This window comes from Cylas formicarius, unplaced genomic scaffold (genome assembly GCF_029955315.1).
Source record: "Cylas formicarius isolate icCylForm1 unplaced genomic scaffold, icCylForm1.1 PGA_scaffold_3__17_contigs__length_32017465, whole genome shotgun sequence".
Taxonomy (NCBI): Eukaryota; Metazoa; Arthropoda; class Insecta; order Coleoptera; family Brentidae; genus Cylas; species Cylas formicarius.
Window position 1 is genome coordinate 7,006,764 of NW_026844326.1, and position 21,267 is coordinate 7,028,030.

General features: G+C 31.0%; 1 protein-coding gene and 1 long non-coding RNA gene across 3 annotated transcripts in view; one reads left to right on the forward strand and one right to left on the reverse strand.

Annotated features, from left to right (window-relative positions):
• Nucleotides 1-21,267, forward strand: part of LOC132698959 (integrin alpha-PS1-like) — a 298,569-nt gene that overhangs the window by 266,336 nt on the left and 10,966 nt on the right. For both annotated transcript variants that reach the window (XM_060665306.1, XM_060665307.1), the window contains 5 exons: nucleotides 8,398-8,662; nucleotides 12,443-12,654; nucleotides 12,711-12,927; nucleotides 15,590-15,878; nucleotides 18,563-18,798. In XM_060665306.1, the coding sequence (XP_060521289.1) occupies nucleotides 8,398-8,662; nucleotides 12,443-12,654; nucleotides 12,711-12,927; nucleotides 15,590-15,878; nucleotides 18,563-18,798 (1,219 nt within the window). The remainder of the gene's footprint in view (nucleotides 1-8,397; nucleotides 8,663-12,442; nucleotides 12,655-12,710; nucleotides 12,928-15,589; nucleotides 15,879-18,562; nucleotides 18,799-21,267) is intronic.
• Nucleotides 8,514-19,480, reverse strand: LOC132698961 (uncharacterized). Its single transcript, XR_009618454.1, has 3 exons — nucleotides 19,377-19,480; nucleotides 18,586-18,784; nucleotides 8,514-8,652 (listed from the first exon to the last, which is right to left on the reverse strand). It is a non-coding gene; the product is annotated as an uncharacterized LOC132698961 (long non-coding RNA).

Below are 21,267 nucleotides of genomic sequence, written 5' to 3' on the forward strand. Positions count from 1 at the left end.
GTGTTGCCACTTTTCCGGGAATCTAATTGACAGACCTCGTATATATGTATTTACATAATATATGTACATACAAATGTATTGTATATGTACCCAACACGATATATACGTATATATAAACGTATATATAAAACGCCCGGATTTCTTATTTTGGTTTTCAACAAAAGCTTCAATTTTATTTAAACAATCATAGAGGGAATCGGTTGTGTATTCACTGGTTTTCAAATAGGAACGCAAGACAATCAACGAATTTTCAACCAATTCATTTGAAGATGGTTGCTGAGAATCATCTTCCAATTCCTCTCCATCGTGTCACTTTCGCAGTCATCTTCGATGTTTAACTGTACCGGTTCGGATCTGCAGGATGTCTTCATCAGTAGGAAATTCTGAAGTAACAATATCCTCATCCACATGTATAAAATCGTTGATGGTGCTACATTCTGCTATACCTCTAATGTTTGTCCAAGCTTTAAACTCGATTTCTATTTGGATTTCGTCTTCACTCTTTTCTTTCAGGCGTTCACTTAGGAAAATCAAGGGAATCTCATCTTCTTCTTCCCATTCAGAATACTGACCAAAACCGGCTTTTTTAAAACAATTGGAAATTGTTTCAGGCTTAACGTCGATACTCCATGCAATCCATTAGTGTAATGTTATTGTTTTTGTTTTCTTCGAAACGTTCCATTGCAGAGATGACTGAATGTTCATTTTTCAAAATTGTAGACAAAATTGTAGAAATCCCATACTTCACAGCTACATCTTTATTTTTTGAGCCACTTTTCACTTATTTCATAACCTTGAATTTTTGATCAACAGACAAAGCTTTTAAAGTACGTTTTGATGACATATCAACAAATGCAAAAATCCAAAAATGTCTTTAATATAATGTGTAAATTGAATAGGGACAGTATTTTTCACTTAGTATTAACTAGTAAGTCATACAAGTGAACTTGGCAAGCACAGAAACTGACCTACTTGCATAGATACGTTAAAAAAACAGGTTAAGATCGGTCGTAATTAGGGGGTTCCCCGAGAAAATTCTTATCGAAGTTGGCACCAAATGTTTCGTTCGAGTTATCAAGATATTCGAGTAATCAAGACAAACTAACACGCTTTCCTACTTTTGACGCTATTGCCAACCAATTTGGTTCGACTTATCAAAAATTCGAGTTATCGAAGTTCGACTGTATATTAAAAATGACTAAATTAAACAAACTTGATATACTTTTAGAGATATTGATAACCACATCCCATGATTTAAGGGTTCTTATGGCATACATAACAAGTACTGACACATGAAATGACCCTTTTGAATTCAAACCTGCAAGACAAGACAACAATATTTAGTAACACATTTCTGCTTTCAAAAAGTCACTTTTCTCAGAAAATTTTTGTCATAAATAGTAAATATACGGTGGTAAATACAAATATTGTAAGGACGTACAACTTAATTTTTTAGTATACAAGCTGACTCAACAAAGCGTAATGTAATATTTTTAGATTTTGTTTGAATTGTGTTTTCAGTCTCTTTAAAAATTCTTTACTTTTTTTATAATAATAACAAATAATACTTTTTCTAATATATCAATTTTTCTAAGAAAATACTAGTTTTCACACTTGCAGTTTGAAGTATGTCAACTTTGCAATTTATTTTGACTTTTCTGTCGATGACTTGCTATAGCATTAGTTGGCCGTGACAAAATAACATTGTGAAATTTTTACCTGAAACTAAGATAATGAAGGTTACTCTATTGCTGACTCTCTCACATTGGACGGCAGAAATATAAAACAAATTCATTTATTTTCATTTCAATTTCATTTCGTATTTTCATTATTTCATTTATTGGACACATCATAATTTTTTCCAGCGCATTTTTCGCGGTAAATGAAAAATATACAGTATGGGTCAAAAAGCAGAGGTCGATACCAAGTTCCTTATTTCAATTTTTTTTTAATCCACTTTAGAATTCTCTTATATTAATTAATTAATTATTAAATTAAATTTGTAGATGAACAAGTACGGAGAGAGTAGCAGTAAAATTTTTAAGTTGTTACAATTACATCTCTGTCAGTAACAAAAGTAAACATATATATATATATATATATATATATATATATATATATATATATATATATATATATATATATATATATATATATATATATATATATATATATATATATATATATATATATATATATATATATATATATATATATATATATATATATATATATATATATGATGACACTATACTCCGGGATATCATCCGTTCGCTCGTTGAACTCCGACTGGAATCCTGCATCCGACTGGAATCCTGCAGACGTTTCGCCAAAATCTCACTTGGCATCTTCAATGCTCGCGCTCCGAAAACACTTCGAACACTATATATATATATATATATATATATATATATATATATATATATATATATATATATATATATATATATATATATATATATATATATATATATATATATATATATATATATATATATATATATATATAACAACAGGTCAAACTATATAACAGACAATTAAAACAATCGTGAGAAATACTTACAAAATTAGAGTCTACCACATAGTTCCTCAAAAACCATACTTTACAGTTAAGGTAAATGAACGAAGCGAATAATGAAACATTCTGATTATTCCCCTAGCGTAACATCTGCAGATCTTGTAGGCCATTCTACTAATCCACTCTCCGGAAAAAACGGTATTTGAATATACACTTGACTAGCAAAATTGTAGAGAAAGCTTTTGAACGAAGAAACAAGGTACGATAATTTTGTTATTCAAAATGGATGATTTTTTTTACGATTTTCTCTTATCCGCTTGTACTCCAATAGATACAATTTTGTTAATTTACAGTATTATTTAAATACAACGGAAGTTCATCTCCAAACAGTACCAGACGATAAAAAGATGGATTTAAGTTGCACATTCCATGGTAGTTTCACAAAATTGTAGTCTGCGTTCAGCCTCATGTTCCTTCAGCTCATATGGTAATTTAATCTTGTACTTTTCTTCTCTTCGTACACAATTCCAAAAGATACACGATAACTTTTCATAAAATGTTTAATCGTGTATTCTTATTAGTTTTTGAACCTGGCCTCTCAATTTTACACATAATCGATCTTGTAACGTCCTTCTGGATATTTTGCGTTTTAAAATTATTCGGACCCGAATTTTTCCATACAGGAATCAGATTCCTTAGGTTGAGTATACACTGACAGCATGAGCCACGTATTTATATAACTGGTCAATATGCTCAATCTAATTAAAATTCTCATTATTAGCCCTAAGTATTTAATCGTATTGACCCGCTCGACTTTTGTGCTAATGATTTTTATGGGTATTAGTTAAATGAATTTTTGTTTTGTTTTTGAAGTTGAAATTCTCAACTTTTGCAAAGACTTTCTTTATTTCATATTAGAAATATATATATATATATATATATATATATATATATATATATATATATATATATATATATATATATATATATATATATATATATATATATATATATATATATATACATACCGTTTACAGAATAAAGTAAGCTAGAACGAGAGGATATTTATATCAAAGTTCTTTTCGTGTTATGAGCTGAGGTAGGCTGTTGCAAATCAGAAAAAAAATTCCTTTTCAAGTTGTGTATATTCTCAGCGAATATAGTCAAACTAGCATTATCATTATCATTTGGCAAGTCGTTCGCTATGCTCAAATGTTAATTCTTCTGACATTGAGATACAATATCGGTTTCAAAATAAAATAACTGCATGCACATGTCCCAGATTAACACATGGCTTACACATACAAGTAATTACGAACTGACAAACAAAATTTGGTAAATAAATACGCACGTATTGGATAGGCGAGACGGTAACATTTTCCAATTCGATTTTTAATATCCACTCAAAATAACTAATTTTAATTTCCAAATAAACAATGACGTAACTCGAAGGTGGAGCGTAATTTTTTACGCAATATTTGGACAATGTGTTTCATTTTGGATAATTTTTGCCGGGTATCTCCGTTATTTTTATATAGAAAGTTGCAGTTTTCAGGCGATCACAACATTTTAGTCTTGAATATACAGAGCTCAATAGAAAATATTGCATTTTCAGACAACCCTCGTATCTCAACTATCACATCGAAAATATGAAAACTGTATCTTATATTACTTTTCTTTTTTTCTTTAACTTTTTCCGTAGATCTCAATTCTACCTTCTGGGGAAAAGTACATGGTGTTATATATTTTTGAAAAGGTGAGAAAGTCAAATTATATTATCTATATATAGGGTGTTCGATTAAAAAAAAAGTAAAACCCAACAACTTGTCGACCTGATCCGGTATATTAATTCTGAAGCTGGAATAGTTATATACGAAACGGTTTTCACAATTTCGATAAATTATCGGATAGTTGAGATACGAGGGATGCCTGAAAATTGCCTTATTGCCATAAAAAAAGAGCAATATTTTTTCTACAAAAATAACGGAAATACCCCCTCCCCACAAAATTACCCAAAAATTACTATGTACATAGTTTAGGATAAATAAGCTAACAAAAATGCTCCACCATCCCCGAACGTCTCTCTCAAATTGTTGGGTTTAAGTAATAAATATTAATAAAAAATACTGATCGTGAAAACTAAAACAGTTATCGCTAAATAATGCAGTAGATTGGGTCTTCCAGCTTTTTGATTATGATTAATTCGACCGTTTTAACATTTTTTAACTCATTAACTTTAACAATAAACATAATACACAATCGAAGAGACCACAAAAAACAGAATGGTTTTCACTGTGTGATGTTTGAAAAATGACTCACTGACCTTGATTTCGTTAATGGAAAATGTGAATCTGAAGCGTATAATTATTAAACAAACCTCGTTTTCGTTTTTTGCATTGTTTAATCATCCTATTAGCTCGAGTAGGCTTATGTTTTGTCCAAGCGTTATAATGATGCATTTTCACGTAAACGCAAATTTTAGGATGTAAATAGAAAGCATTCTGTACATAAGCAAAACAAAAAATATCAGCAATAGGGAGTTTAGAAAATGGCATTTCTTCAATTTTCGACGAGATTGGAGATTGTGCACGTGAATTTTTTAAACTCTTAGCTCAGCACAATATTTTGTAGTTTATTTGATTTGCTGCGACTTTCTATTTGATTTTTAACACAAATTGTTTACTTTATTATTTTCTTCGACGTTCTAATGTAGTTGCAATGACTAGTAAGCAACAAATTCGAAGATTATGCTTGAAAGTAAACAATTAATTCCGATTTCGCACCTTACTAACATTTAAAACAATGTTGAACAATAACCAAAGGGGGTGATTAAAAAAAACGTTTAGTTACATTTGTTCAAATAAAACATTTGTTCGCAGATATCATACAATCGCGAGTAAGTAATTTCTAGATATTATTATATTATCTGTAAGGATAATTATGAATTAGGAGTTTCGGAATTTATTAGAGATAGAGATCATTGCCGCCGTTCAAATATTTAAACACAGCTTCTGAAAATAACCTATTTACACGTGCAGATAAAGGGAAGACAGTCATAACTATCGATCTCCCAGAATATATTTCAAAAACCAAAAATTTTCTTAAACCAGAACTTTTCCAATGTATCAAACACGATCCTACCGAGTTATATCAAAGACAAGTTAAGGATGTAATTACTAACTCCACACTACTTAGTGAAAAAGACAAATATTTTTTAACAATTATGAATCCACATCCGCCGAAATTATATTCTTTACTTAAATTACATAAACACGATATGCCCATTAGACCAGTCGTGTCTTATGTAACAGCTCCAGCAGTTAAACTCTCTACAAAATTAGTAAATATTTTAAAGTTCCACATAGATTTTAAAGCAAAATTTGCAATAAAAAATTCTTTTGATTTAATCAGCAAAATTAAAGATATCAAAATCCCTTCTAACGCAACACTATTGTCTTTTGATGTACAAAACTTATTTCCCAGTATTCCACATATGGATGTGACAGATTTAGTAGATTTCACACTAACTTGGAAACAAGTTAACCCATTGGTGAAACAAGAATTATTAGATTGCTTAATAGTATCTTTAAACGAAAATTATTTTGAATTTAATGGACAGATTTATATCTCTAAAGAATTTTTGATTATGAGAAACCCACTTAGGCCTTTGTTAGCCGAGATTTTTATGGATAATTTGGAAAATATCATCCTTTAAGTAAATGTTTTTTATGGTGTTATAGATACGTGGATGATGTCCTTGCTTGCTTTGTTGGAACGGACAGACAATTGAATTCTTTTTTAAATTACATTAATTCATTACATAATCGTATAAAATTCACTATCGAGATTGAACTGGATAACTCTATTAATTTTTTAGACTTAACCCAAAGCAAATTAGATTTTTCAAAATATAATAAACCTTCACACACGGACACAGTCATACATAACAGCTCAAATCACCCTTATACACACAAAATGGCTGCATTTAACTCTTTTATACACAGACTTCTTAATACACCACTCTCAACAGAAAATTACAACAAAGAACTTAATATCATTAAACAGATTGCACTGAACAACGGCTACAATCCGTCCATTATATATAAAATTATAAATAAAAAACAAACACAGACAACAGTAAACTCTATTTATCCGAAACCTAATACAGAACACGAACAATTTAAAACAATTACATACATAGGAGAACCTAGGAAAAAAGTTTCAAAACATTTGTCAAAATGTGGTTTAAAAATAGCTTTCAGAACTAACAACACAATAGGAAAATAAAACGAAATGTCAAAAATCCCAAAAATCAGGTGTCTACAGGTTGAAATATGGATCTTGACAAAATTAAATTTATTGGAAGCCATGGAGATTAACAAAATGAGACCTTCAAATATATTGGTTAACCATCAATTAGATTTAAATGCCTCTCCTTTATTGAACTTAAATTCTCACAATAACATTAATTAAGGTTTTATGGTAATTTTTGATATATATAGTAGCAGGTACTTTGTAAATATTACATTTTATAAAGACACGGTGTTGTCGAAACAATTGTCATAATAATAATAATTTGGTGAAAATCTAAACTTTTAGTTCTTATTTATTTTGACTATATTTCCATTGTTCGTATATTTGTGCTAAGTCACTGATTTAGGGGCCTTTTTTAATTGAATGTCGATAATTAGGGGGGCGATTTTTGGGTCCACTTTAAAAAAAAAAAACTTCCTAAAGAAAAATGTCCTAAATGTCTTAATTTTTGAGATACCGGGTGGTAAAGTATTAAAAAACAAAGTATACCTATTTATTTAATATCTGTAATACCACTTTAAATATTTTAATAAAATTTGGCAGACATGAAGAAGCATTATTTAGTGTACCACAATCTTTTAAAAATACATCAGTGGCTGACGTACAGAATTTCACCTACCTATTGTGGCAGACATTTCTCGTAAAGTAAAAATTGTTGTAAAAAATTTGTGAAGAAATTTAATTTCTTGATTTTTTTCAAACCTATGTACGGTTTTCGCTTTAAAAAAAAAATAAAAAACTCTTCTCTTCTTGGTTACAACAACAACAGAGAAATTAGTTTTTATTTTTAAGTAAACGACTAAAAAAAACTAATAGATCAGATCTGCCTCTAAATGAATGCAAACGTCATTTTTTTTTTAAAGGAAATCAGTGGAGTGCGAATAGCTGTCTATGAAGAAATAATATTTTCGTTAATCAGGCCGCCACTGCACTGGTTAAATCGAGAACTTTTTTTTGTGTCTAGTGTCTTTCAGAAAGAAAAATATTAGAATTAGAATTAGAATTTTTACTTATATTTATTTAAGTTTACGTATTTCATATTCGTACTTCAATTTTTAAAGTATTTTAATGAAACAGGTGGACAATTACTTAAGTAAGTAATACTAATTATTATAATTCTCTGTATGCTGTAAGCTTGAAAAAATATCAAGAAATTAAATTTCTATAGAAATGATTGTAAATGATTATAAGAATAGTGTTTATTTTAGTGAAATGAGTGGCGTACCGTGAATGTTTGCCAAAATAGACAGGCGAAATTCCGTACTAATTAACCAAAACTAAATAATGGCTCTTGATACATAGTTCAGGTATGCCAAATTTCATTAAAATATCTAAAGTGGTACTACAAATATTAAAAAAATTATTGCCAGTTTAATAATACTAACCAAATTCACGAATCTCATTCACAAATTAAATTACAAAGTTACTAAAGTCGTTAAAATAACTACTATTGCAGACGCAAAGTTATGAAATATTCGTTTTGAGTTATTGTTCAACATTTTTTTACGCAAAAACTTAACACATTCCCACACAATATTGACCACTTTTTCCAACTTAATGCACAGTCGAAGATTTCGATTATGGTGACAACGACAACGAAAATGACGGCTTAAAGCCTCCAGGTGCGGACGAAATCAAAACAGGTCAGTGGTTGGGCGTGTCCGTGCGATCTCAGAAGCCTGGCGGTTTGGTGATCGTCTGCGCTCATCGCTACATCCAAAGTCCGGACCTGAGCAAATTTCACTTCGGTCAAGGGTTCTGCTATTTGCTGGATAGCGACCTCAAGGCCACGGAGAGCTTACAATATTGCAAGGGTAGACCTACGGAGAAGTAAGTATTTAAGCGTCGCTCCTTTTGTTCGCGGGTAAGTTTTGGAGAGCTCTCGAAACCGATTTTGTGCGTCATCGCCTTTAATGCGAACCGGTATCAGAGTACTCGAAGGACAAAGGGCAAAATTAATTCTTGTTTGTGTTTGTTCTCTACTTCATCGCGGTATTCATCGCTGCCGTTAATTGAATTCGCAGGAAATTTTCGAGTGTCAATTAAATGGGTAATGATTCTGCACTACTAACTGCTGCTAAAGTCGTATAAGAAATGTGTAATATGAAAATATCTACAACAATTGTCTTTTTCCTTAACAGAAGGAAAAATTTTATGGTACTTATTTGAATTTCTTAAATTATTTAAGAGTCCCAGAAAATTTTTGTATATATACTGTGTCCCCTAACTGCTTGTAATCAAAGATTTTCCTGTAATCCGCAGAGATAGAATTTTGCGCTTTCCGCCACCTGTGTCACTTTTTCGCGAATTATGTCACCTTGTTTCGTTCTCTGGATTCTGGGTAAAATAGAAATTATGCGATCTAACTAACCAAAACTAACGATCATATTTCGGATACTCTGTAAAACACAACAGTGCAGTGAATATACTATTTTTGCTTTTGCTTAACCCTTAGAAAAATTAAAAGAATATATATTTTTATTCTTGAAAATAATCATAAGTTATGCTAGTTTGCTACATCCAATTTATATTTTTACAGGTAGGCATCAAGCAATCTTATTATACATTCTTCATTAGGCTTGAGGTTGAGGTTCCGTTGAATTTAAATGTTTATTGATTCCAATAATAAATTGGACATATCAAATAATGCTCATCTTGCTGCAATTTAAAAAAATATTAAAAGTTTTTCAATAATTAAAATAAAGTTGCTATAAAAATAACTTGTACAGTTTGAGTCAAAAAACAATAAGACATACATTTTTTTTTAATTTACCACCCCATTTTCAAATTTTATTTTAAAGTCCTTAAATTCTTCAACTTTTTTATTAATAATAATACATACAAAATCAGTTTTTCCAATATTTTAACTTTTCCAAAAAATTAATAGTTTTCACACTTGCAAAAAATTACGATGCAACGGAAAATTGCTTTTCAAAATGACTAATATTACACGAAGTGGCCCATTGTGGTATCTTCTCTGTCATTTGAATCGACAGCTCTGGTTGGTTTTCAGAAGAACTAGAATTTTACATTTTGATGTTCTAAATCTGTGATGATTGATTTTAACTTAGCAGTGGATGATGATGCTGCATCTATTTGATTTGAAATCATTTCAAAACGGTTATAAAATAGTTTTATTAATCAGTCTCACCAACGTTAATAAAATTTATCAGTTTCTAAAGATGACCTTGGTGAGCTTTATTCGACTGTTTGCTCTTAAAATAAATAAATAAACAAAATAAAACAAACATATAACCATTTAGTCAAATAAAAAAAATTACAAGCGCCTTGAGTTTAAGAAAAAAAAATAATCCCATTTAGAGTTAGGGACTATTTCTTGAACTAAATTTAGTTATTGAATTTGATTTTCAAAGCAAAAGGCTAAAACGGATAATAAACACAATGGCGAGGACAATGCTTTTGTTTTATTACTAAGTGTCAGTCAGTCAGACGGAAAAGAAATTCACAAAATAAACCTAATAAAGTAAATATAGTGCAACAATTGCATGCTGGAGATGCAGAAAGGAGCCTAAATTTTTCAACAGTACGGCGCTTTCGCCGACAATGCACAAATAGGCACATTTCTATTTGAACATTTTTACTATCGTTTTCTTCGAAAACTTGGACTAGCAAGATAGAACGCTAGTTCACCAGACTAATTAATAATCGATCGTTTCTTTTGGTTTAACTTAAACAACATTTTTTTTTCTAAATCCAGCCAATACAATCCAGCAGGTATAAAGTAATGAATACTCTGTGTGCAACTGTGTGTTCGGAATTTTGAACACTTTTCTTTTGTAATGTAGAATTCATTGCTTACTATTTATTTATTTATTTAGTTTTCCTTAGAAATGTATATAATTTTATAGAAGAAGAAGAAAGACGGAACCAAAGAGATTTAAAGCATTAAAACCTTGCGTAACTCTTAATATGAATCTATGTTTCAAATGTTAAGTTAACACCTAAGGTGATAGCCAAGTCTCTGTGTATCCACCATTTTTCGTTGTTTACAAACCATTAATGATTGTGACGGTATGCATTTAATCTATTCAAATTGGCTGTTTGAGCTGTTTGAGCGCTAACGATGTTCACCATAAAACTACATTTAAAAGACTTTATTATTAATAGCGGCACATTGAGTTCTACCACTTTAATCGTTATTAATGAGTTTATAGACAAAAGACCTTTTAATGTAATATATCATTATTTAGCACAAAATTCGGACAATAAGTCTTTTAAATTTATTGAGTAAATTGTTAAAATTGTTAAAACGGCCCTTATGTAAAATGTAGTTTCGTACATTCTCTCAGCATAAAATTACCACAATTTGTTGTATTGTAAGAATAAATATCTCTGAAATACGTAAGTTTTTCACACATATAATCAGGAACACACTGTTTAATTTTAAAAATAAATACATAGACATTGAACATTACTTTTTGTTTTACAGACAAGAAATTAAGTATACGCAATATGCTTTGCATTGGCGTATATCTGTTACATTGTAGTATAATTTCTAACGGCCCTATTTTGAACAATCTGCAATTCCGTAATTTATAATTTAGCAAATCGAACAAAAGTGTGGAACAAACTTCTAAACAGGGTGCAGCTAGGTTGTTATGCAATATGATTTTGGTGTTAATTGACAAATTATTTTTAGAAAATTTATGCATTATGTAATGGGCATATGTATAAAACATCAAATTTCAGTCCAATATAACACCCAAATATTTAATTTCGTACTCATGAATTAATTTTTTTTTGTTTATATACTTGTTTACATGAAAATTTAATTTATTTAATTTATGTCGTTTACCAAAAATTCGAAATTTTGACTTGGCCGTGTTTATACGAAGGTTGAAATAGCACTGCTATTCAAAAGTATTCTTCAGATCTGCATTCATTTTTGCATTTCATCCACATTCTCACCCACAATAAAAATCACTGAGTTATCCGCAAATAATAAAGTTTTATTATCATCTAAAATATTTACAATATCGTTTTATATACAAGTAGGGTTGTGTGATTGACCAGTCAATTACCAAAAAATTTATATTTATTTATTTATATTTTGCTTTTCGTCGCCGTCACGTCGTTAATAATTTATTATAAAATACATATTTTATTACAACTGCAAGAGGTTATTTAACACTTTTTTTGACTAGTCAATCAAGAAATGGTCGATTCACTAGTCCCAACACTATATATAAGAAACAACAAAGATCCCAAAACTGTCCCTTGAGTAACACCATGTTTCATATATAATCTATATATTTAGTTTTTTGTACCCTTTATGTTAAATACGAACAAAGCCATTTATAAGCTGTTCCCTTAATATCCATTTCTGGCAATTTTCTCAACGGTCTAGGTCTATTGTTTTAAATGCACGCTTAAACTTCAAAAATGCAGCCAACACAAATTGCATGGCCCTCAAAAAATCATCACAGATAGTGGTATCAAGTGATTTAATTTTATCTTCAATTACTTTCATATGAATTTTCCCATTTGAAAAATAGTGTTTCAAGGACACTTTCAAAATAACTAGCAAATATATCACAGAATTTTTTAAAATAAGTTCTCAAAAACAAAGTTTTTTTTTCTTTTATTTAGACTTCATCAGCAATACGGCTTCTGCCAAATAGGCACCAGCTCGGCATTTGTCGGAGACGATTTTGCTCTGGTAGGTGCACCTGGTCCTTATACGTGGAGGGGCACAATTTTCGGGCAAGTAGTCGTCGGCGACTTCCTCGATAGAGACAAGACTATTTACAGAGGTCCATTGAACGACAACCCCACTCCAATCGACAAATATAGCTATCTAGGTGACATTCTTGATCTACAGCATATCTTGGACTGTTAATACGTGCTATATTTTTAGGAATGAGCGTGGCTGGTGGGCATTTTTTCAGTAAAAAGAGATATACTTATGCGTCTGGAGCACCACGATCTCAGATGGTGGGCCAAGTCTACTTCTTTGATAAGAACCAAGGGTATTCTAACAGCGAAGAGTTTAACATTTCTCTGATTGTAACGGGACAGCAGTTCGCCTCCAGTTTTGGATACGAAATTCTTGCTGTCGACGTTAACAATGACGGGTAAGTGTTTGCTATTACCTCGTTATGATCCCTCAAATTGCATTGCCTAGATACGGAACTAAAAATAGTTAGTAAATAAAACCTAAAATTTCGAGATCGCAAAACTAGAACATGGTAAGCTTACGCAAGAATTTTAGAAAGTGCCATTTGAAAAGCGAAATACGTGGACCTGGAGGACCTACATATTATTGACCACCCACTTCTTCTTTTCCAAATGCCTATCCGTTCCGGATGTTGGCGATCAGCATGACTATTTTTACTTTGTTGATGGCGATTCTTAAAACTTCTGCTGATGATTGGTTAAACCACGTTTTAAGGTTTGCTAATCAAGATATTCTCCTTCAACCCGGTGCTCTCTTGTTAATTTTGCCTTGAAGGATTTGTTGTAATAACCCGTATCTATCTGGACTCCTCATTATGCGACCTGTGACTGAAGTTTCCGACATTTTACGGTATAAAGTAGTTCTGTTCCTTTATTCATAGGTCGCAATACTTCTATGTTGGTAATTTTTTGTGTCCAAGATATTTTCAATACTGTCCTGTACAGCCATAGTTCGAATGCTTCCAGTCTCTTGGTGGTGTAGCCTTTGAAGAATATCTGCAAACATTATAGTGTCTTCTGCGTACCTTAGCACCATTTATGGTTATTACTTCTTGAATACTGTCAAGTGCCTTTCTACAGATGTATACACGTTAAATAAGATAGGGGATAGAATACATCAATGCCTTACCCCTCGCAATATTTTCATTTATTCTACGTGCCCGCCGTCAACTATTAAAACTGCCGTCTCGTTCCAATACAAATTTATGATTATGTTTAAATCTTTAGGATTTATTCCTATCTTCTTTAGTATGTCGATCATGTCATTTTGGACTCTCTCACTTGTTTTTTTGGGGAGTGGGAATTGTGACTTCAACCAGTCTGCTGGAATTTCCCCTGTCGAGTAGATGTTAAATATTCTAGTTAACCATTTTGTTTTATCCTCATTCAGTAGTTTTATGAATTCAGTCTGTATTTGGTCCAAACCAGCTGCCCTTCGTGGCTTTATTTGCAAGATGGCTCTCACCTCATCAACCAGAATTTTCGGCCCTTCACCTTGAGCTGTCCACTCACCCACTTACTGTAGTTATTTGGTGGGTTGTTAAAAAAGGCAATAGATTTGTGTGTTTTAGTCTGTATTTTTAGAATTGTTGAACGTTCAGTTAAGACCCCGTATGTTAGTACAAGTCAATCACACTTTTGTCTTGGCAATTTTTTGCAGTAAAGAGAAAATTTAAATTATGGTTCAAAAAATAGATGTTGATATTGTACAACCAAAATGATAGTGCATTTATTGCTTTGACGTTTTAATTATTTTACTGTACCTTAACCACAGACCTTCCTAGGACCATGGTAAAATCCACCCCAACAGATGTTTATTCTGCATTAAGTAGGTCTTCCCTGAGATGGACCGTAACGAATATTTGTAGAATCTTGAACTTTTTATTTGAAACGTAAATGGACAGCTTTAAATTTGATTAAGCATTGATGCTGCGACGAATAAGTAGAAACGATTATTTTAACATCAGGTGATATGTAGTGTTCTCAAAGGTTTAATCTAAACTGCAATTTGTTTGTATATATTACGAAAGTATTTGAATGTGATCTTTCCAGTATTTATCTTACAGGCAAGATTGAAAATAATCATTTTTGTCCTTGTGTGGTTGTCGATTAACAACATTTTTCTTCTTGTATTTTTGTGTCTTTTACGTAGTTTTTCGATTTGTAAAAAACAGTATTTTTTAAGACTATAGATTATATTCGCGTTTCGGTAGCACAACAAAACGGACATGAAATCTTGGGATTACCCCGTACCATTGTATATTTAACCCGATTGAGATGATTTTGTCTGAGATGAAAGCGCATATAAGAAGAAATCACACTGCTTCAAAATTTAGCAATAGCACCATAAATGTAATTCGGCAAAAGGTAGCTAAAATATCAGTACAAAGCTGATGTAACTGTGAAAAACGAGTAATTAAAGAAGAAAATATTTATCGAGAACGATTAGTGGCGCAGTTAATCGTTGAACTAGATGACGACAGTAGCGATAGTGACGATTTTTTAAGTTACTGATATTTTATTATTATTATATTTAATACTTTGTATATTAATAATATTATGTAGAAATGTAATCAATAATATTATGTAGAACGTGATAAATGATTACCTTGTACTAATTTTTTTATGTACATGTTTCAAGAATTGCTCGGCGAAAAATGTTGAAATCATACTTATATCCTGCTTGTTAGTGTAGGTAGATAAATTCCTAGGACGGCCTAGCCATTACTTGATCTATAAAACTTTTGGTGTTTTTTACTTCAGATTTTTTTATATGGTTATATAGAGTTTACTCTTGAGGTTTTATAGAATAATTTTTTTCATTTAACTATAACATTTGTCTAGATAAAGCGCACTTCTTTTTAGAATAAGTAAATAAGCAACTGAAAAGTGTGGTTATGATTGCATAATTGACATTTGACATTTTGACGCTATATGTTTAAACTAGATTTTCTTTGGTCTTGTTTTTTTGTATGCCATTTTTCTATTGTTTTATCGTATTTTTTGTTTTTTATTTAATATTTCAACTCCATAAATGAAATTCTTTATTATTAATATAAGGTACGACGAGTTGCTGGTAGGCGCTCCATTTTATTACGGAGAAGGTGAAGGGGGTGCCGTATATATTTACTACAATCTGCGGGGATGCAATTCGGACGCTGATTGCAAGTGGGACAAGGTTATGTACGGGAAGGAGCAGTCGCGGTTCGGCTTCGCCATGACCTCCATTGGGGACATCAACAAAGACGGTTACAATGACATCGCTATTGGAGCTCCATACGAAAACCAACATGGCGCCGTCTACATCTACTTAGGGTCCGCGAGCGGATTAAACGAAGAACCGTCTCAGGTATGCCTAGTATGTAACGTATTCACTTCAACATGCTTTACACTTCAAATTGAACACTTGTAAACAATCAGTAATATTTATCGCATAAAGAATATTTTTGTCAAAAAAAAAATGAAAATGTGAGTGAAAATCGAGTTATCACACTCTAATGTAACGAAAACTTCATCGTAGTAGACTATCTTACCTATAGTCTCTTACCTTAAATCAAAAATAAACAGATGGATTCAGCAAACAGCATACATAGCCTATTTAAGACTACTTAAATGTCAGTAATTATCTAATAATAATAATAATACTAAGATAATTTTATACTTTTACATTATGCTGACAATATCCAACATTTGTAAATCAAGTCTTATGGAAATAAAGCTATCTTTATTTTTATCTAATTTAAAGAAATAAAAATATATGCCCTAATTTACACGGATTGTGACCTTTCCCTTGATTGTTATTACAAAATATAACAGATGGGACTTTTAGTAAGCTTTTTTATCTGTAAATTGTAACATCTAATAACTTCTAAATTGATACTTATAATAGATAATTGATTGGTTTACAACAGCTGAGAGCAACAGCGTACTTTCTCTGATACAGGATATTATAATTTATAAATGTAATAGGGTGGTAATGAATTCTTAATTACAGTTATTGTAGCGTTCAAATTCAGTAGATCATTAAGTGGTATATTCGAATATCTAGTTTGTTAATCTCAATACCTTTCAATACGTTTAGCATGTGGCTTTTTGATGTTGTCTGTAAAATATCAATTATTATCAAAATTTTTAAATTTAAATGAATGTCACAATTGCAATCCCTGTTTTATCTTGGTTGATGCCTTTCATTATCTATTACATTTTTAGGACATTTTAACCCGTAGACTACGATTTTTTTTAGTGTTTTGTGAAGTTTTATTTTTCTTTGGTCTTTCTAGTTTTAAAAGCAATTTTGAGACCAAATTTAAAGATATATTCCAAAACTTACTTGGTTGGTTCGCTTACGTATTTTATTGTCTCAAAAACTTTGGTACCGATGTTTAAGGTGGGGTAAAAAAAAATATTTCAAAATGTTTATTGGTTATAATCTTATTTATCAAAGAGGGATCATAATCATTGTTAAAATTTATTTGTTTTATATCTAGTTCTTTTTGGAAACTTGTAGAAAGTGGTATGTTCAACAATCTGCAAATAAAAGGATGAAAGGCAGCCATTTTGTGTGTAAGGATAATTTCAGTTATTACGCATTACCTGTATCCGTATATTCAAGGTAAATGGAAAAATCTTATTTGGTTGGTGATTTAATCATAGTTAAGATCAGAAAGTTTAAAGAATTATCTGTAAGTATTATTATTAAATCTTAGTTTATTATAAGAATATTGTCTATTATGTTTATTCAATCGATAGGAAATAGATTTTGATTTTCAATGTTCGAAAGCAGTATGAGATTCTAAATTTTTTATTGATGTTGTTTATATTTTATGGTGCTGTTGCAAAAGAAAATACATGCCTGACGAGCATATACTGTTATCTTATTTAATAAACAACATTTTTCCAACAGGAAGCTGTCCTGTATAATTTAAAGTCTCTATTGTAAAACCACTATTTTTGTTTTGCAGAGGTGCTTAAAGAAAAATTATAATTCCTAGAGAAATACGAAATATTAAATATAAATCACATTCAGCTAAGGTAAGTCTACAGAAAAGACAATACCTTCTTTTACTTCGCACAGTTCACGACTCAATGGAAAACAACAATATGCATCATTCATAGAATACAATAAATAGAGAAAAGAGAAATTTAATAACAAAGAGGTGTAAGAAACAAATTGCTCAAAGATCTCATACATTTTTATGGACCCATTTTTATAACTTCTTATATGAAGATCTAAAGGAGAGATTCATAATGTTAACATCGTTAGGTGCTTTTAAAAAATATCTAAAAACTTAGAAAATGTAACTGCATGAAGATTTAAAAAAAGTAAAGGAATTATTAGACAAGCACATATATGAGCAGTATATATAGTATATATTATATTTTTGAAAACATTACACATGCATCTCAAAAGTTATGATGTTTAGGACACCTGTTCATATGAGGTTGTCTTTTTAAAATCAACCCAAAAATTCAATTAGAAAACACCCTGTAATAACAGATTGTAGGAAATCATAAGTCATTTGTTTGTTTTTAATGTCAAATTTAAAGTAATACTTGTTTGTTCTAAAATTCTGTATTATCGAGAGTAGACTTTTTATTGTACAGACTATTTTATTATACATTTATTAACTTCATTAGTTACTTTCGGCAATATGTGACAGCGTAAACTTATGATTTTAGAATATGATAATTTTAATTTTGATTCATTGATTAATTTGATTTTTATTTCATCATTGGGTTTATTATTATAGTTTTGGAGGTAGGGAATGCATAATTGTTAGTAGACATTTTTGTTTGTCATAAAAGAGTGAAGAATCCGTAATTACTACTTTCATTTGTGATTCATATAACTCAGTGATATGGTTTCACATACTTTTTGGCTATTATTGCCTTTGCTTCATCCGCTGGTATAAATACTGTGTTGTTTTGGGAGACGTTATTTCATTTTATTTGCAACAAATTTAAAGTTGTTTTTGAAAATTAAAAACATATACTATTACGACTATTATAGTACGCATTATCTTTCTATATCAGGTGATGCGGTTCGAACAACTTACAACTTTCGGATACTCGTTGAGCGGCGGCTTGGATATGGACAACAATGGCTACCCGGATCTGCTAGTCGGCGCCTACGATTCCGACAGAGCCCTGCTCTTCAAGACGAGGCCGATCATCGACATCAAAATAGACATTTCCGGCAACGAAATGAAGAACATCAACGCGTCTAGAAAGGGATGTTCGAGGGACCCCGGCAACCTGAATAACACATGGTATGTACACCCTACAAAAATTATCACAACGCTTAAAAAATTCGTATCCATGACAGAAATTGTTTTTTATTAGATAAACAATAATATGTCTAGAAGGAATAAAATGAACCGATTTGTTTATTGTATTTTTTTTCTATTTACATTTCAATTCAATATATCAGAACAAGTGTCTGCAATTTAAATAAATTTAGAAATTGTAGAGTTATGAGAGTTCCAAATAGTCTTAAGCGTAATTTAACTGCTGAAGAGGTCATTAGAGCAGTTGTTCGTGTTGACGAGGGCTGAAGTGAAAGATACGTGGTAAACTTGCCAGCAAAGTACCATCTCTAGCGTCGTCAATTTGTATAAGGAAACAGCGCGGTTCCTATTTCCCATGTCTGAATTAAATAAAGCCAAATTGACTTACATCTCGAAACAACATGGCGATAGTCCTCCGTACCAACCGAGATATGGGGCGTTTTTCAGGTTTTTTTGGCCCTTTTGAAAATTGTTCATAACTTTTTTATTTATGAAATTTTTGGATCCCGATTAAAGCATTATTAGAGCATTTTTTAAGGCAAATGAAGTGGCGTACTCACATTTTTTCTACAGTTCTCCGTTTTTTCTCATAAATGAATACAACTTTCTTATTTTATATGCCGATCATAGTTTTCAGTCATCGTAGACCATCGTAGATTTGTTTATTTATTAGTAACCATGGCATTATATGTTCAAAAAGACGTCACATAGAAATTTTTAAAATAATTTAATGAACACTGGAACTTTAAAAAAGATAAGGGCAATTGAAAATTGCTTAAGCGAAACGAAACCTAAAAGATATTATGTTTTATATTTAACACACACCTTTTGGCACACTGAAGAAGTCAGTAAGTTCATTATTAACTTGCAGGATTATTTTCATAAAGATATATCCCGGCGACATTGCCATATCTTTAACCACTTAACACAAAGGCTTGGCTGTAGTCTATGAAGTAGGTAACCCTGTATTCCCTTGACGTTTCTAATCATTGTGTTATGTAGTAAAAACTGTCTTTCTGGCGTGTGATATAAGTGGAGAAAGCGAGTAAATAAATAAATATTAGTTAAATTTAATTAATTATAGTACATATGCATTTGTATTAGAATATGTTAAAGTCCGCTTTTAAAGACACTACATTTTAATATTTTTTTAACCTTACTGGGAAGGGGGAAGTTTATTATACTCGGGCTATATGCTAACCTAACCAGCCTGTGCGTAGGCAATTTTAAAATTTATATTTTTTTATAAGTAGAGATGGAAACGTTAATAAACTTAACTAAAATTCTTTCAATCAATGTTAAAAAAAAAAAATTAAAAGCCATAAATACGAGTTATTTTTGACCTATCCATCAACAAAACTTCTATACTAATAAAATTTAGTGAAATGATACTTAAATAGGCTAGTGAAAACCGTATCTCGATATCTTATTTCTAGCCTCCATGAGACAAAATTTAAATATCATAAAATTAAAAAAAAAACAAACACTCCTGGAGGTACAATATTCAATAGACATTATAATATGCAACTGCAGAATATGAAGAATAGGCCATGGAAGAAAAACAAATGCCTAAAGTCAACTTGGCAACAATATATTGAGTATATATTGAATTGAATTCAATTGAATTTTGAATTTTTTCAAAATGCGGTACTGCATTATATGTTTTTGCAACTAGCCGGTATTCACACAACATTTAGATCGAAGATATCACCAGAGGTGGATTGGACGAGAAAGTCTATTTCATTGGCCACCCTGTTCTCCAGACCTGACTTGTTGGAACTTCTATCTATGGAATCGTTTAAAAGATATTGTTTACCAAGTTCCACTAACATTGAGAGACGACATGAAAATACCAATACAAAAGGCCATTCGTAGCCTGTCATGAACCGAAATTGAACGTAATAATAATAATAATAGCTTTATTGTTCAACAGAAAACAATCCATTTTCAGAGCAATGTATAGTAACAAAAACAAAGAAACCGTATGTAATATAATGTAACCTAACTTATTCTAGTGAGTAGTTCAAGCAGGTCAACAAAGTGAGCTCCAAAGAAATTAGAATAACCATAGATCTTGATTCGAGCTAGCAACGACTAGACATCAAACATATATTTCTCAATTCCCTCAGACCACAGTTAAATATGTCACACACGTCCGAAACACAATTACAATTGGAACATGCTATATTTATGTTTGTTCTTGCCCGAACACAGTGAAAGATGTCTTTGGTGCGCGAATTCTGCCGTGGTATACGAATATCTAAATACTCTAGTAGATTCGGACTATCTATAATGTTGTGAAGCAATTTATAAACAGAGATAACTGACACACACTTCCGCCTACATTCCAGGCTATTCATATTAAATTTTTCCTAGTAAAATTCGTAGTTTATGCCTCTCGTTGGATACGCGCCTTCGGTTTTGAACAACAGATACTTTTTCTATACACCA